This window comes from Liolophura sinensis, chromosome 6 (genome assembly GCF_032854445.1).
Source record: "Liolophura sinensis isolate JHLJ2023 chromosome 6, CUHK_Ljap_v2, whole genome shotgun sequence".
Lineage (NCBI taxonomy): Eukaryota > Metazoa > Mollusca > Polyplacophora > Chitonida > Chitonidae > Liolophura > Liolophura sinensis.
The window spans coordinates 60,489,791-60,509,284 of record NC_088300.1 but is presented as its reverse complement, the minus strand read 5'-3'; the positions used below and the strand labels follow the sequence as shown (position 1 = coordinate 60,509,284).

Here is a 19,494-nt window from a genome sequence, read left to right as displayed (position 1 = left end):
TCATTCTGCGACCCAACCAGTGACACGAACCACGAAATCACATGACACGGAAATGGCACCCGAGAAACCTCGGCAGTTTCCAACTAGTGTTTTGTTGATCTTTGGAGATCGGATCCACAACACGGGACGAAACGTCCCAAAGACAGATAGAGTTCGACACGAGATAAAAATTTTTTTTCTTCTTTCTATATTATATAAATGCATGCAGTTTGACACAGTTTACACGTCTGGCTGATTCTTTTAAAATTTCCCTAAATTAATAACTATCGCGTTATAGTTTCAGCCCGAGTCTTTTCTCGAAGCAATCTCTAGCTGCTGAGAAACCATCGTTAAGCCATGTCTAAATTCTTGATTAACACATCCACCTAGGGCATACATGTACTCATTATTACATCCTATAGGAATGCGGTATAACAGCTTTATAACTGAGGGCAAACAAATTAATCGGTAATGGAATTCCTCCTGGACAATTTAATGGAACCTGGAAAGCCTGCACAATACCTTTCTTACTGAGGGATGAAAAACAATTGTCAAGGTATGGCTAGGAGTCTTATTCAACACGATGAAGTATCTTCACTTAAGAAGGCCAGGAAAGCATGAACAAAGCGAAAGAAAACTAATAGTTTGATTTCAATCTCATTGAATATTTATTTAATGACCACATTCAGAATATTATGTGATCTGTTAGATATATACATTATATGTAGTAGAGGGTTGTGTGTATAAGTGCTAAAACGTACCGAAAAGCGAATTGTGATGAACAGTTTGGGCTTACATTACAGGATTATAGATTGCATTAGAAATGATACAGTGACAATCTGTTGTGTACCGGCAGATTTGACAGATCTGAGACATGAAGATTCAACATTAAGATTAAACCTTCATGGCTTTTGTACTTCATAAACTGTCAAACACCGATACACCGACCTGATTATAATAATTAATAAAAAAATAATGTCATAAAATCTATATACATAAAGCCTGTCAATCTGAGAAACTGAAAAAGGCAGTTAGATTTCGCCCTATCAACAAAATATAAAGCTCCCAGAGGATGACTAGAGATTTTTGCCAATCGCAGCAAAACGCATACCATAAAAACACAACACTATAGTTCAAGTTGGCCACGTGTAATGTCTTTGGACAATTTTAACGCAAATGCCCTTCGCTGCATTAAAGAGTTGTGGGATTCATTAAATCTTAACCAATGATGTTTGCACAAAATGTTCCTGATGTCCTGTTTAGCAAAACAAATCTCTAAATCTTTGTGCAAGAGACCATTATAAGCCACAAATAAAACCATCAATCCATATATGATAGTCAAGTAGTGTTTCTTTAATACGAGTCATGACTGGTATTGAATTTTTTTGTCAACGGTTTTGTAACCTGGTTAGGCTGGTATTATTTTTATTATTATTCCGGCTCGAATTGATGGCATTAAGCAAGGTACTAGTCTGATCCCCCTGTAATTGCCTCATGATCTGCCCAATTGAATAGAGCCGTGGAGGCATTTGTAAGCAAATCTCAGGGTCTCGACATATTGTCTGGTCGTCATTAGCCCAATAACCAATCCCTCTTCCTTCCGGTAGCAATGTTGGTGGGCTCTGAAGTGACACGATACAATATTAGACAACATCATAAATCTAACACGGTTTTAACCACTTTTCTTTCTCTTCATTAAACTCCATTGTTGTAGCGATGTTTTCGGGGATTGGACGTAGCCCAAGATCCGGATAGGCTTGCCTGATGATATGGTTATTAGGGGGCCGTACTGCAATATCCTACTGTTAGATCATACAGGGATAACGGTCTTCTTAAACCGACGCTTTACAGTTATTCCTTCAATCATGAGATCAAGGCCTCTTTACAATAACCGTTCTGGTATCCAAGCTCCAGCCCGGTCCTGCGTGGAGCCTTTCATCCTTTCTATCTCCGCCAACATCGGCTTGCCATTCACGTGGACCGAGCGCCAGTTAAGCTCTTGTCAGACAAACGTTTGATGGCCGGTTTGCTAGGATTAAGGGGCCCTCTTTTCCTCTCTCTATTCAAATTGGCTAAGAAAATTACGGTCTGATAAGATCGCAGAAGTTGAGATCGGGAGCAGTGATAAAATGGTTGCCACAAAAAACACCTCTGGACAAATTGATGTTCAGTTTGGGGCCCACCGCAAAAAAAAACAAAAACCCAGGCAAGGATGAAGAGTCGGTGGGTGGTGGGGTGGGGGTGTCATTCATTACGTGATACGGCTTATTCCACGAGCTGTCGCCAAAGTCCGACAGTAAGCCGATGGACTGGAAGATCGGTTGTTGCCCCTTTCACTCCGTGTTTAGCCTATAGACCTTCACCATACTGGTTACTGTTTCAGTTTAGCCCTGTCCTAAGGATTGTCCTGTATCTCAATTGATACTTTCATGAGGCATAAAAAGGGAAGAAAAAAAACCCCACTCACTGCCCAGTAACAGATCGAATGCGGCGTTTCTGGTATGTGGTAAACACAGTGATCGTGGGTTGTGTTGAACACACGGCAGACAAGTAGTGACGACTTCATTTTTATCCTCATATATTAATCATACAAGGGGTCAGAGCGGCATACGGGTGAGCCTAATAGCTCCGGTATCTATAATTTACCCCCAGGGCGTGTTTAGGGCAGCCAGAAGCATTGCCCGCCCCTTTCTGGAAGGCTCACAGATTAAAAGTTCACAGTCTGACACTCTTGATACCTGCGTTGTCACACTAATACCCATAAAACATGAGCGCCGACACAAATTTAATATGCCTCGAGATCTGGTATGTCAACAACGGTAAAGGCTGTCAACTGACAACGGCTTTGAAAGCTGATTAATATTGTAACAAGGTAAACCGGGTAGTATTCTATCCCCCACCCCCACTTCCATCTCGCTAAGGTCCAACCCATGACTCCAGGAGCAGAGAGACAAAATCTGGCCGCTCACAGAGTAAAAGTAAATCTTAGTTATATATTCATCAGTTCTTTTATATGATATTCGTCATTTATCGAGAAATAAATATAAAACATAGGGGATCATGAGTGAGTCATGAACATATTAGAAACACCACCGCAAAACAAAGATTATTGTACATACATGTAGACTGTTTTTAAACATTCAGGTAGATTCAGTTTAATTTACAGTTCAAGGTACGACCACATTCACCGTACAATTCATACATACTTTCGGAGTTCAAATAAATATTTTGTCTTTGCGTGTTGCAGGCAAGATAAGCTACTGCGGGCAGAGAAGCCAGTGTCAGTTTCTAGCGGCAGAATGAGTAGAATAAAAGGACAATCAAGAATCACGTGCAGTAAAGTGCAATCTTTGTGCCCTCGAGTCCGCATGAGGCAAGCTTATTTGTGATAAATATATTTAAATTCATATACAACTTTCATACATAATATTTTTGTAAAATTATTTTGGAGAAAAAAAATTTGAGAAAACGCTCACACACAAAATGAGTGTCAACTGTCACTGCTGATCACCTTTACAGGGCTGGGATCAGCTTTTATATGGCACTACCGCCATCAAGTCATTCAACTATATCCGTCTACCTCCCATGTCTGATTTTGGGGCGCACACAGGCATAATGGCACACCGACGGCTTCCTCCCGCAATTTTCTCGTCATCTGAAACAACACATTGTTCCACTCTCTCACACAGTGTTTAGTTAACCAATCGTCCGATTCCACTATCTCATAGGTCACGATGGTAAAGTTTGATCTCTGTGGAAGATACTGTCTAAAGCGTCACATGACGTCATATGTGACGTCTTCGACGCGTCACTACTGTCCTCGTCCACGTCTGACGCCATTTCCTCTGCTTGTTCCTGCTTCCGTTTGGCGGTGGCCATTTCGGCTGCATGTTTCTTTCTCCACTTTGTCCGTCTATTTTGAAACCACACCTGTAACAATCCAAAGGTACATTCGCCTTAGAGACAAGTGTCATGATCATAACTAAGTTACAATCAAACTGAAACAGCTTTTCCAATTATTTTTGGATTTATTTCATTCTATGCTGAGTTTCACTCACTGTCTCTATATTGATAATTTCTCTAAATAATAACAGTGTAAGGTGTGATATCTGACTAAAGATAAACGCTCCCAAACCCGGTATCTGTCAAGATGGTAAAGCTATTCACTATGAAACTGACGCGAAGGCAGTACAGTGAAGATAATGCTGGACTCGAACAAATTATTCTTAATTGAGGAAGTTGTCAAGACAATTAGTCGCTTACTTGGTTCTTAGCGAGCTACGACTAAAGATAATCATCACGAAAACAGACCAAATTTTCCCCCCTTGATCAATATTCCAACACCTATTTAACCTTTAAATCAGATACATCTGGGTTTTCAGATATGATTCTACTCATATTAACGTAACTAGATATAAGCGGAAGGACTGTTCACTGAAACCTAAAAATAACTTGACCAGAAGTTTCCCTAATCTCTGTACGGGCGTCTCTGCTGATGGATATTTGCTCTGTCTTGAAAAACCATCAAATAAGTGATATCACCAAGTCGCATAAATGATATTACCATGTAAGAGCTTCTTGGGCGCGTTCTGTGAACATTCTGGTTTCGTAAGACTTTTATTTCCTTGTAAAACAAATTAAGGTGGATAGTGAAATTGATGTCAGTAGCTCAACGTTGAAGAACATTAGCTCATGAAAGTTGTTGTTGTTTTGTTTTCTTTCGTTAAGTTACACGGTTTTATATCCAGAGAAGCAAATGGATGAAAAAGGCATTCATATACTAATTATAAGGTTAAAATGATTGAAAGTAACACGATAAATAATTTCTTAGAGGTGAAAAGTGTCAATGTAATCTGTAAAAATCCGCGGTCTACAGATAAATGAGGGTATCCTGGAAATCGATCTAGTATATTAAATACAGATAAATCGCTAAAAAAACATTGCGCCAAATATTGAAACTACGGCCTGCCTGTTATACCCTACACAGCGAATAAAAAGCAATCTTTATTAAATACGACTGCAATAAAATTTTAATGGACAAGTTGATTGCTATTGGCGGTTTAAATTTGCCACGTTTAGATATTATCACTGACTTCTCCGGTAAATAAAACGGTATTTAAGCCGGCAATCTTTATCAAATTATCCAATGGCCACCGGCGAAACAGAACACTGGGGCTATCAGGTATCACGTCTCCTCGGAACGGCCGACAGGCACACACAGTGGGATTCTTGTTAAACGCTTTCACGGCATACCATGATGATATCCTCAGTTATCGAGAGTCTATTAACCGTAAACATAGAGACATAATGCCAGAGTGGTTGATCATATATCCACACAGCGGAAAATATCCCCCCTCTTCTCTCAGATATTTCTGCTACACGGGCACCTCGCTGTGTGACATCTCTTTTGCAAACAGATGGTTGGCCCGGAACGAACCAGGTCTGGCCAAACAGACTCGTACGCTGGGAAAACTATCACAACTGGGATACTATAACTGTCTAATGACAACTACAGTTCTCTGTGTGCCACACGGCTTGTTGTTTTAACATGCAGTCTCTCTACACAACTTTATTTACATTTAGATTCCCCCCCCCCCCCCTCCCTCAAAAAACTTTCATGGCAACACCAACATCGCCGGGGGTGGCACAGAAAAACTGAATCGGGGCCCGTCACCCCAAGGTCGGGGTTACCTAAACTGTGAGCTCTAGAGTAGCCTAGGGTGAAGCCAATACTTTCAGCATCAGAGAGAAGTCAACACAAGACGACTATTTGCACATACGAGGATACCTGAGGAGAAGGCCTGATAAAAACTGATATTATTTCCAGCTATCTGGCCTGCCAACAGTTTAATGTCTATAGCCGATGTTTCTATGAGCTGGCCGGGTGTTTGAAGGCATCGGCAAAACTTCTCATCTTCACTGTTTTAATAACCCGAAATTTTATAGTTGAGTGAATCATAGTTAGAGTACACATCAATATGACGCATTTGTGTTATTGGTGCAATACCAGAAAACATAAAAAAGAACATCTCAATGAGTGTTTATTGAGTGTGTTGTAATCTCACCTATGTTCAAAACTTCCCTGGTTAAAAGCAATTTGAGATCAGAAAGTTTTGTTATATAAGTCCATCATATTAATGGTCTTGTTGATACGAAAGGAGACGCAAACGCAAAACCCCTGCAAAAGTGCCTGCAGCGATATCTGCAACGAATCATAAAATTGTCTTTGTTGTCGAACAGATGGGACCAGAAAAATCACCCAACAACATCACAACATGACACTTGATAAAAGCCGGCTTCCCGAAAATAGCAGCAGAGATTTAAATAAAATGGAAATTCGGTGGCCAGGCTTTGGTGTTAACGTTACATTGGAGTCGTTGCGAAACACGTGTATAGGGCGGGAAATGACGCTGATCAGCGTGGCACTTAAGACGTTTTGTGGGGCGTCTTTCTCAAGCCCTTTTCCTCACGACTTGCCTTCTATCTCCTTCAACCCGACCCGCTTTTGTCCTGGTGGCGTAATGATTCTTGGTTACGATGCCGTAAAGACTACGTACAATAGATGATTGCAATAGCTCATTATTCTTCTTCTAATCCGGGCTGTGATTGATGACTCTGTTGGTTGAAGTGTCGGATTGACTCGACAGACACTGTTCAACATGGCCCACGAGTTTGTCTCTATGACCGCCAAGTGACACTCTAAACAAGATCCCCCCCCCCCCCCCACACACACACACAACATACACACACCACCACCCGCCTATCCGTCAACCAGCCTACAGTCGTCTCCAGAGGCCCCTGGCTTGGAGATCAAGGAATCTAAGCCCAATACATCTCTGTGACTTTATGAAGCAGAGACATTATAACCAGCGGTTTTGTATATAGTTATAATTGTCTACTTAGCCATGAATCTTCTCGAAGGAATGTTGCCTCCAGTAGTGGCGCTACTTTAGCTTCGAAACCGTTCAGGGATAAAATCGGCTGGATAATTTATGAGCTCTGACAAATAAAGAAGCGAATAAAGGAAGTGCAATGCTTGTCCATTTCGAGCGGCTGTTTCTTTCTAGACACCATCCAACTTATAATACAAGACGCGAACGGTTCTTGGTTTCCACTGTTCGGCCTATATCTCGATTCTCGCCAACTCGGCCCTATCTCGCGGTCTCGGGAGAATTTCCCCGGAAGGTTCAGTCGGCCGGGGAATTTCCCCTGATACTGCTAAACTGGTGACACGGAGTGGGAAGCACCCTTGATGAATTGACCACATGGATGGGGGTGTGGAACAAGATGGGAGCAGCAGATGAGAGCACAGGCGCCCTTACTCCCTGTACAGCTATTGCTCCTAATGTGCGCTTAATGTAGCGTGAATCAGTTGAAAAACTGTGAAAAATTAGGCTCTCATCCAGGAAAATGAAATTAATATAAACCAAATTTTGAATTTGATTAAGGACGATCCCATTGGCCGTCTCTTGTTTGACGGCAAGACTGGTTGGTCATGATCGACGAATGATCAGAAAACCGCCATATCTGTCAGACGAAGTAACCAAATTTTCCAACAGATTAAACTTCTAATCAAAGAGTGGTAGAAAGAGAAAGAGAGGCGAGTTTCATAGCGCTGATTAAACACCACAATAATTCGAGTCGATCAACAAAAAGAATACGGAGTCTCTTGTCCAAGACAAAAAAGGGTCAGAAAGCAGGGGCTGTATTAATGGTGCCAAAGTAGCAACAAAGAAAGCTGTCCGAGACGATGATGTCATTGTAACAAAGCTGTCTGCGTCAATGAATTACTGCGATATAGTATACACTTTGGTGAAAGCGAGATATTGTTATTCTGAATGCTGGTAAAGTATTATGAGCCTGTAAGGTGGAAAAATTATCTGAGGTACATTTATAACCATAACTGGCTGTACATCAGTTTTCATTGACAAGTTTGTTTTTACTTTGAGAAACACTTTGAGAAAATATCGACGAAAAAGAAATATTTAAAATAATATGTTGTGTGCTTTAACATAACTTTTTAACACATGTCGATATTCAGCTGTTAGCTGAGTTATGATAAATGATACGCTATATAACTAAGAGGGAGGATTTTTTTTACAACATACTAAAACTCTCTAAAACTTTCTAATACTTAGAAAAATCGTAATCGTAAAACATAATGCATTCTACCATAATAACTTTTACTTACTTCATATTAAAATTATGAGAATAAACAAGGCAAAGGCCTTGGGGAATTTTGAAAAAGTATTTGCTATTTACACAGAAAGGCAAGTATTCTATTGTTTAAAATGCTGCAAATCCAAACGTATTTCGGTGACCAGTGGTCAAATCGCCTACGGCTTATCGGGATGTGTTGAAACTTAACCGTTCAAGTATTTGCTAAACTCACTAAAAGTGATCAAAGACTGTTATTATCATGTTGGATACCAAATCCTTGGAGACTCTCAACACGGGCAAATATGCCCACTAACACAAATGAGAGTTGTTATCGCGAGATAACACGCGATTTAAATATCAACACTGCGATATCTTCTTCTACAAATTTGTACACACTAAGATCAAAGAAAAGTGAAACAAAGTAAATTCTCCAAATAACATACTTGGGGGTAGGGGGTCGTTAAATTAAGTGTCCTACATGTTTAGGTAAAAAAGTTTCGACCACACCATGTGGAATTAAGATAAAGTAATTTATATTTTATATTCTCAGGTTGGCTCATTTTTCAAGTCAACTTCAAAAGTTTACGTGTTAAATACCTGAACTCAAAATACACCATCGACCATGGAGTATAAAAGTGCCAATCCCTTCATGATACAGCAGGTTAGCTTGGTGATATATTATCTACAATTCGCTATTCTCCGTTTCCACACCCAGACCTCAGCGAAACAAAAATTTATACCCTGAGGGCAAAAAAGGGATTCGATTAGCAGCGTTTATCAACGGTGTACCACAACACAACGGTGTAAGTTGACGCTCGCTTCGACCGATTACCACAATGGTATAGTTATCTAGGACAAATTTGCAGCAGGTAATTACCACCGCTTACCCAGCATTTACTCAGCACGATGCCCTTTTCCATGGACGTTTTGCGCTAAACACCTTTATTAAGCTGGGGCCATCAATTACCATTTAAAGCAGATATCAACTTAAAATCAATCAAACGCCCCATAGACTGTCTATACACTAACGACTCCAGAATCACTGTGATGTTCGTCTTTTCACACTTTGTATCTATTTCACGCTTTCAGTTGTCAAAGACAAATACGCCTAAGAATAAAATTACAGACTTGATCGCAGGGCGGAGCGCCATTGAAGTTTGTCAGGAAAGGGCCATGTACCCGAAAACTTAATGTTCTCCTCGGGTCCTTTATGACACATAGAGTCAATAAGAGAATCTGACATTTTACCGGTTTTCAGGTTATAGGACAAACCCTGTCGGTTTTAGTGTCGACCAGGGAGGTCTACTTTATGGCCGCTCACAATGAGTTCAATACCAGACCTATTAGGAACTATTAGAGTCCGCATAACAGTCGAATGGAGGGGTTCTAATCCGATGATATCGAATGAATCGCACGGCAAACAGCAATCATTATATAGCTCCCTGCCACAGCGCAATGTTATGTCCAGTGAAAAGTTAACATAATGGCTGGATCCGTATAAACTAAACAGCAGAAAGGCTGATGTGTCATAAAACCAGGAAACTGTTTGCAATGCATTAGTTTTACAGCTGAATCCAATCAGAAAAGAGTTCCATGACATGGCAGTTTTACACCCTAACATTTCCATCACACACACAAGAAGTGTTTCATCGACATTTCTTGAAGGCGACTTTTTGAAATTTCTTGAAAATCTTCCAGAGAAAACAAGCCTAATACACAGGTATTAACCCTAAACGTCAATTTTTATGAAAACTACATATGCCTTTAATGAAAATGGAAAACTGGGTAACATTTGTGTCAGTCTTTGAAAGGCCTAAATAAGCATGAAGACAACACTTATTATGCAATATTCAACCAAAGTGATAAAATCGGAATTTAAAACTCTATGTACGCTTAATTTTATAATTTGTCTAATTTTTGCATGAACATACAACACTAAACTGTCTAATGAAACATTAAATTTTAAAAGTAAACTTTAAGTCATAAATTCAAAACACTTTGTTGTGCTTGACTTTATACTCTGTCTTATACTAAACCATAAAAACTTGTAAAATATAAAACCGAAATTTAAAACTCGATGTATAAACTTACTTTATATCTGGCTAAATTTGCTATTTCACTGTCAGTCTCTGTCAACAGTCTGCGGACCAGATCGTTCTGAGTGAGAACATATCTTTTCAGCGCAAAGTGTGACAACAGACTGTTTTCGATGATCAAAGGCGCTTTTTTGACCGTCATGTCAAAAGTTTAGGGGCCAAGAAAAACATTGTGAAGTCGTCGTTTTCTTCCCGTCAAAGACCGTGTATTTACTTTGCCAGGCCTACGGCCACTGCTGATACGGTTCACATGTATCCGGGTGAGAACGAGATCGGCGAAATGTCAGGCTTCTTAACACCGATAAACAATCCGTGTAAAACAACTGTAGTATAATGACTTCTGAGAGCCGGCCAGATCGCCGTTTGCTTTATTGTTTCTCTGGAACAGACGAGTTATCGGCCCTGCTCTCATCTGGACACCATACAGCTCCACAATTAGGAATTGCGAAAACCAGCCGCCGAATTGTTTGTATTTATCAAAACTGATACTTTCTGTTAACAAACACTGCAGGAGACACATGGCGAAAATTGGCTCTTATTCAAACTGTATAGAACGCCAGGGATGTGGACTAAAAAGAGGATATCTTGACGAGCTATTCGGTTGCACTTTTGTTAAACGTTAGAGGTTCTCCTAAGCTCATTTGTATTCACTCTGAGGGTTTCTTTACGGGGCGGGCTAAATTTTCTAATCAGCGACTTGTTATTCCCATGTGATGGGAGAGAATGATTTATCTTTCCCCCATTCAGTTTAATACTATCGATGGGAACTCGTCAGCACCGGTCTCTAGCCATTGTTGTCGATTTAGGAACCTGGAGAACAGGAGTAAAACAGCCAAGGAGGTATAGGACAGATTGTTTATCGCTGTCCGATCACATCCCAGCAGATTGTCTCTGTGAGTCGGCAACATTTTCAACAGCTACATTAAACGGTGCCTGTCATCAAATTGAATTGTCCCCCTGTTTATGGTTAATCAGCATCGATGCCAAACACTCGGCTATCACATGCCGCACCGCGATTAGCAGGCCCTCCGCCTTTTGGAAGCCATTTGTAATGTGCCAACATCGACAGGAGGTCATCCATCCTCAACCAATACATTGCGGTCCCCAGTTACATACACAATTAATGTGGACAACTTTGACTTTACAAGCTCCCCTTAACTCCCCTTATAAAGTCTTTCTTATACTTAATTAAGGTCGATCGTTTTTATTGCGATCAGTGTTCCTTGTGGGCAAGATAAAGTTCTTTCAATATATTTTTCATAGTTTGCAGCTTAGAATAAATGCAATACTCAGTGACTTCAAAAAAATTTTCCTAGACTATTAAAAAAATTTCCTGTGCCTAAGTGGTAATTTTGTTTTTACTAGTTTTCATGTTTAATCAGAATACGAATCTCCAGAGGAAATTCCTCTCTTGTTTGCTTTGTGGTCTCTAACATTTAAAACATAAGTTGCACTGAATTCACCTTAGCTTTTTGGTCTTTCCTGTAAACACCGTGTCTATATTCTATAATAAACAATCTAAATACCGGACTTGGCTAGAATGCGGCCCGACAATTACACATCAAGAATGTTGCATCCCGTAATATCATTAGCACATGAATAGGAGACCTCGTTAAAGTTATATCATAATTTATACTCCAGCTGATGGTTTTACCAAACTCCCACCACGCAAGAGAGAGCAGAGAGAAAGCAAAACAAACAGTCGAGGGCTGTATATACCCTTTCCGTCTTACTCTGTGTGGTGATACGTTTAACTTTATAGTGTATGTATAAGTCCGATAACTCGATGATGAATTAGATACTGCACACTCATTGCTTCCCAATCGCGTGTATGTTGGTGTGCATACGCTAATTCAAAGTTCAGCCATGCATTACCATGCCTTAACTCAATATATGGAAAGTTATAATGTGAGCGAAACGGCCATTATATGTGTCGTCATCAAACCACGTGAATCTATTTCAGACGGGTTAACCTGAACATATTATACATAACAACCAATTTGAAAGATATTGCCATAGCAAAATGGGGCAAAAAAGGGAACAAAGATCAATTTACTTATATAAGTGTTGCTAGAGTCTGTGTTTATGAGGTTTATGCAAGAGAGTGCAAAATTCATGTTTTTCATTGATTTTTCTAAAAGATAATCAGATTAAGTTTCGATGCATGCACGTTCGCGATCGTGCTGATTAAGCAGGCGATACGGGTCGGTAGGCCTTTAGCACGCTTTGATTTGATAACTGGGGGAAATCTGACTCGTGATGACGGAAAATGCCGAGTTCAGCCGACAAATCTGTCACAAATAGACTTATATCGTATTAGTTCATGAGACCCGGATACATTTTACATGTGGCAACTATATATTTGAACAGATGGTTTTATCGATGAATTTCTATACTTTTAAACATCGGGTCTATTTCTGTGCTTTAACGCCAACTACAGTATTTTTTTATTGCGGTCAAATTTAACAGTTTTCCAGCTGGTTTGATGCGATAGGCAATGAGAAAAAAGACGAGACGGGTGGTCTGTGAGCCTCGCAGCAGGTAACCCGCCGTATCAAAGTGAATTATTCTAGCTCGCTGCTATAATTTAATATTTTCCTATACTCCTTTTACCAAAGGAACCCTAAGCCTGACGCTTACAGTATTGTGTATGTATGTAAATATATGCATATATCAAAGAGAAATAAAGTGCTTCAAAGCTTCTGTGTTCAGTCAATGGGAAAAACGGAGGTAATAGTTTGGAGCCACTGACACATGTTTGAAATCAAAATACAAACGCACCCTGCAATTTAAATATTAACAGGCCACTTCTGCACTATCCTCTCACAATCACCCTTCATAATTTTCCGTTCTTTAACTGACGAACTAAGGCAGACATTAATTATTACCTCTTCAACATAAAGATTACATCATTTCAATCACCGAAATCTAAACACATTCAATGTAAAATGAAAAGCTTTAATATTTAAGATGAAAGCATCAGGTTGAGCACCAACAGACCGGTATAAAAGTGACTGCACTAAAATGGCATTTAATACAGAAAGGACATCGAACCTGGGCGGATTGCACGTCATTTTTAGGGCAATGTGCTTGAATTCATAAAGCGATAAAAAAAAGAAATGAAGAAACACTAAAAAATATAAATAAATAAATAATTTCAAATGTGCGTAGATTTCATTGACAATATTGGTTTGCTTCAGCGTGGATAATTTTCGTATATTTCCAGTTGGACTATTTTGAAGTGCATAGTGCCATGCAGGAATAACTGACAACGAAATGAGTGTGATGTCTGTAAGTTATTTGTTTTTTTTTTGACTGGTGTTTTACGCCTTACTGAAGAATATTTCACTTATACGGCGGAGGCCAACAGTATGGTGGGAGAAAACTTGGTGATGCCTGTAGGTAATGTGATGTTGAATAACTATATATGGCTCCTACCTTAACTTGGCTCTCCGACATGCCCAGAGCATAGGCTAACCTGGCTCTTTCGGGACCTGCCAAATATTTCGTCTGCTCAAATGTTTTCTCCAGTGCAAATATCTGGTGCCCCGAAAATGTTGGTCGTGTATGCTTCTTTTTACCATCTTTATCAACAACTATATTGCTCTGTCCTGCAAAATATAGATAGAAATTACAAATATTAGTCTTTAAATTAGCATCATTATTTATTGAACATATATTTGCTGTTATTGTATATATTATGTACCTATATATACCAAATTCAAAAGGCTGATTGTATATGAATTATAATGTATAAACATTTACAAAACTATATAACGCTTGATGTTAGCAGTTATAAACGCTTCATGTTAGCAGTTATAGCAGAGAAAATACAGAAAAATCACAAATAAAAAACGTGACCCCCCCCCCCCCAAAAAAAAACAACAACAACAAACAACCGTAATAAGGTAATTACATTACCAATGTATTATTAAAGTGAATTATTTTGGCCAATCTATTATTAAATATCGATACTTATTTCTTATTTTATTGGTAGCTTTGGACATTCTCAAGAATACTCCATTTAACGGTGGCTGATTAGGTTTGTGAGACCAGGGAAATTACCTGACAATTGCACTGACAAAAGGCCATTCAATATATGAAATAATCCCCACACATAAATTACATGCTTAAGCCTTCCAGAAATAAGACTATATCATGATGCTATTGTTTTAATATATTACAGTCAAAATTCGAAATCACTCCGAAAGACAAGCAACAATCCCTAGTAATGGGATGCAATATTTCGCTTGCAGATTTTGACATCAAAATCTGATGAATATACAGCATTATAGTGAAAATATCGGAGCAGACTTGATGCGTAATCTATTCATAATTACAGAATATATTTATGGATTAATCATTTGATCAGGGCAGTTGCCGGATGTATAATATTAAGTATAACAAACCTTGAAAATATTGTTCTGATAGAGAAGTTTGAACAGGACAGGAGCTTTCTGAAAATAGAAACGGTATAGTTTGTTGTTTGAACAGATATTACAGCGCTGCTGATGATGATAAAAATAATAATGATGAATAATAATAACAATAATTATGTGATGTAAATGAAACAAATGCCTGCATGTTGAGGCGGTATACAAAAGTACGAAATGATAAAGAAAAAAAAAACAAATCAGAAATAATATTCCAGATATAAATTGCCCTACCGAGTGTACATAGGATCTTACTAATCAGATCATAATGCATAGAATTATATCTTCCCACGTTGATCAATCACAATAGAAGAGTTATGTATATGTATATATATTCGCATATACTGCTATATAATCTCCATTTACTGCAAGTCAAGTCAACTTCCTCCCTTTCCACTGCCTATTCTAAAGAATTACGATGTTAGCGTTCAAACCACAACCTGTTCATACTCGGTGACTTGGCTTCATTCGTATATAAATGCACTTAGCCACACCCAGTCATAAAGTCCCATTCAGTTTATCTTGGTTTAAGCATACTATTCCCGTAAGTCTCTATACAAGATGTGATAAGTCAAAACCATATGCAACAGTGTATATCCTATAAATATAAGACAGTACAGCTTTAAATAAAGTAGAAATGATAGGCCTTTAGGCAATAATTTAAGGTCGCATTAATACAAAGCACTCACACTATCGCAATGTTATATATTTCATTCATGTTTCCCTATGTAATTTATCCTATGTAACTTAGCAAAAGATATTATATAATAGATAACATCAATAATTATAGCTACATAAAATTATAATCGCTTGCTAGTGTGCATAGGGGATTTACCAATACATGGGAGAACCGTGCCATTCTATCTACAGTCCCACATTACTGTATTACATCAGTAAGGTGTATTTCTTACTTACATTTGCATATACACATATAGATAAACTGCAGAAGAGTACTGCTATAAGTTAACACAAAGTGCATTGTGAGGTCAGTACTCTGCACAACGCTAACATCTCCCTGAAAATGTATCGTGAATAGGGTCATTTATATTACCAGTAATATTAATTACGCTTTAGGAGAGTTTAATATACCTTAACTAAATGACCAGATTGTACCGCTGTCAAGATGTTTAATCCATGTTATCGAAGACCAGGACACGGTTTGCCTGGTATATAAGTCTACCAGATAGACACCCGGCTGTTACATTTGTTACAGATTATCCAATGTTAGAAACAGGCGGGGTATTAAAACGCCGGTACAGGGACAAGCCTGGGAGCTATCATCGCTACACTACACTGTTTCAATTGTTGTCAAATAGGAAGAAGTACGGGTGTGCTCCTGTCTTGGTAAACGACCAGTCTCCGACAGCTTTTAACCTCTCGTTACATCTAATACCTACCACAGACCCAAGAGCCTAACCTAAAATGCCTGCCTCAAACCAACAGCGGTGGGCCTATACAACACTACAGCTACATAGAAGGCCCCATATACATGTTCGAAACGGGTTATTCCTTTACTGAACTATAACATTATATTATATTATCAATGTATTTAAAAGCACCTAATTTTCTTATATGTACATCTGATATTTTGATCAAGTACAGTTAAGCCATGAACAGATTCATACATATAACTATCAAATTGTATCAACTGAACGCATTTTCATATCTATAAAAGCTTCTTAATTAAGTTATGAAATCTTAAAGAAATACATGTAATTCATTCGATATGACTAAAGACTGAAAAACAATAAAGGCATTTCTACTACAATTTCCTTGAAGTCCCTTTGTATTTTTTCCCAGTTTTACGATACACAAATATGCCGCGACAGTTGGAATGCGTGAATATGAAGTTCATTTGGTGTCATCATGTATTTTCACATTAGGTTTACTTGCTCGTGTTTGTATTTTTCTTATGTCTTCACATTATGTTCATCTCTCTGTATGTTCTCACATTAGTTTATCTCCATTTATGTTCTCATCAAATTAAGTTTTATGCGCTATCTCACACGGGTTTTGTGTAAAGTGATATGTACAAACAGCGCATAAAGGTAAACCTATTTTTGAGGTTTTACTAAGCGGCTATATTTCAATTCGTTTATACTGCATGCTGCATTTCACTGTGACATTTGTAATCTGCTTAAATCATGCGGAGTTTTTATACATCATGTACAAATGCTACGCGATAGTCTGTCGTTTCTCTTGAGGCTGATCACATCGTTTACGAAATTACTTTGGAATATAAAAATATTTCTTTTCATTTGGCAACTTTTCGCTATTATTGTTTTCACCATGAAATGCAAGCTGAAAATTTTCCATCCAAAGATTTATAACATCCCGGTAATTTTGAGCGTTATTTCATTCCGTATCATAAACTGTCGCCTGGTTTTCATTCTCCTGTTTGACACTGTATATGGCTATGAGGATGTGGTCAGACGATTAAGTGATGTTTATAAGAGGGTTGGTCAGAACTCGGTGATAATGAAGTGAGAGAGGAATGATTTCCATGTGGGCCGGGAAATACTGCTCTGAATGGAACTACCCTTGTTTATTTATCCACGGCCAGGCCTGAATGTACACTGCACTCAAACACTTTTGGGAGCTGGGGTTTAATCTGTCCCACGAACTGCTTGGGACACCACCGGGTGCACAAGGTGGGAAACGGTACGTTCCGAGCTATCACAGATACAGAAATACACGAATATCTGCTGAGCAAATAAAATCTGATATCCATCCGAATTAAAATGCGATGATTTCCATCTTGGAAAGAAAGAAAAATTGTCATTGTCTTTTGGTACAAAAATTAGCTGAAAAGTATTTAAATTCGTTTTACAGAACTGATGTGAATTTACATGGAAAACACGGTGAAGTGAAATACAATAGTACTTTGAGAAATAAAATGTCAGCTCTGAAATACACCGATAATAAAACTATTGCGTTGACGCATATTTAACTACAGTCACATAACTGATCTGGTTAAAATCGGGACCACCTTTCCAGGCTAAGACACTGTCCTACTTATAAACTTATGTATACCTTCTTAGTATCGGGTGTAAATATAATAAATGAGTATAAATACAACTTACCTGGAGCTCTCCAGTTAGGTGGCAGCACACCGGGCCAGTAGATGGGTGCCCGGCCAGGTAACTCGGCCAGGGGCTTAGAGAAGCGGGCGTGGGGCAGGTAGACCCCCGCGTTAAGCCTAGGGAACAGGTGAGGTCGACTGAGAATATCCTGAATCCCGTGGGGGGTGGAAGACTGAGAGGCAGCGATGGCCAGCTGTTTTAACGTGCTCTGTGAGTAATGGCCCTGGGGTAGCATGGCCGAAGAAGTGGGCACTTTCATTTCTGTCATGTTATGTAAAGCGGCCAAAGGTGGACTGCTAAGCACGAAAGCACTCTGTCGGCTAGTATGGTCCAAATTCATATTAAAGTTCATATTAGTGAGAAGAGAGGCCATAGCCCCCGGGCTCTGATTCTGATACCCAGTGGACCCCCCTTCACTACTGGTCGGGCAGTAATCTAACATTGTCACAGATGTTTGTTCGAACAGAGAGATTTAAGGGTCACAGATTTTTACCAAAACACACTCTGCAGCAAGTTAGCCCACCATAAGTGTTATACTTTGCGAACTGTTCCTCTGTTATCCAAGAATTTTTCCTCAAGACCACCGCACAAAAATATATCTGTCAAAAAGTCCAATCCAATGAATGAAGTTTCGTCGAAGTTGTGTTGCAGCGTGGGAGCTAGTTTAGTCCGATCTGACGAGAATGACACGGTGAAGTTGTTATAGCAGGCCCCCAATGACAGACTTCAAGATCATCAATCACTTCTCTACCAAGATTGATTAGCCTTTGATTTCCAAGAGGGGCCGACCTGTTGATGTCATCTCGCCTTCTCGTTGGCTGGCCGCCTGTCCGGCGCGAGACGGAGCAGAGCGACGAGCGTTTCTATTGGTGGAGGCGCTCCTCACCACAGATCAACCTCACTCCATTAATTCACAGTAGCTTCCAATAAAATTTGGACCTCGTAAAGCACACGAGGAATTAAGTAAGGAAAAATCAGCGAGAAGTTGAAATGATCGGCCTATCCGAGCAATAAGAAGTTGAGGGTCAATTATTCGTGTCTAGCCCACCCACAAAATACACGTTTACCCTATGCTGTAGCGCTTACATTTTAGCATTGGTAGACATGGCAGAAACGAATATATGATATAAAGCCTTTAAAGTAGAGCATATGCTGCACTTTCAATTCACCCGCTAGCGTCAGTATTAGAGTCTTTTCATTCTGTTTTAAGGGCTCAGGTATTAAAATAAGCCATTCCATTAATAAAAGAAGTCTTGTGGATAAGTGGCTAGAGGTTGTATATGATAGGTGTCGCTGGAGACAAGTTTCACAGCAATATCACACTCCTGTGTTAAACTCCGCACTGACAACTCCACAGGGACTCTCTAAAAGGCCAAAGTCACTTTCTCAGGGCTATAGTGAAGGCCATATCGGAGTGTGCCAGTTTTAATCGCCTCATAGAAAACCAACAGATTAAAACGGATATTCCCTCTGGTGGTCTCGAGCCTAGAATGGTTCAATTTTTTCTCCGGCATTTTTATGTTAATAAGGTTTGAAAACGCTTTTAATGGGCATCGCATAAGTTAGTTGGGATGGCTGCTAAAACTAGCATGAATAAAGAAGAAAGGGGTGTCTGGTTATCTTATTTTGTGTACGTATATACATGCACTTATAGTTTCTGTCTGAAATAATTTAATGATGATAAATCAACCACTACATGTTTTATAATAAACACACGAAGGTGGTTACTACTTTCTTTTTGTC

General features: G+C 39.2%; 1 protein-coding gene across 1 annotated transcript; it reads right to left on the bottom strand.

Moving 5' to 3' along the window:
• Positions 1-623: 623 nt before the first annotated feature.
• LOC135467675 (homeobox protein Nkx-6.2-like) lies at positions 624-18,390 on the bottom strand. The gene is made up of 4 exons (XM_064745474.1): positions 17,752-18,390; positions 14,645-14,692; positions 13,674-13,846; positions 624-3,909 (listed from the first exon to the last, which is right to left on the bottom strand). The coding sequence occupies exons 1-4, from the start codon at positions 18,191-18,193 to the stop codon at positions 3,709-3,711; spliced, it is 864 nt and encodes a 287-aa protein (XP_064601544.1). The 5' UTR covers positions 18,194-18,390; the 3' UTR covers positions 624-3,708.
• Between the last annotated feature and the right edge of the window lie 1,104 nt (positions 18,391-19,494).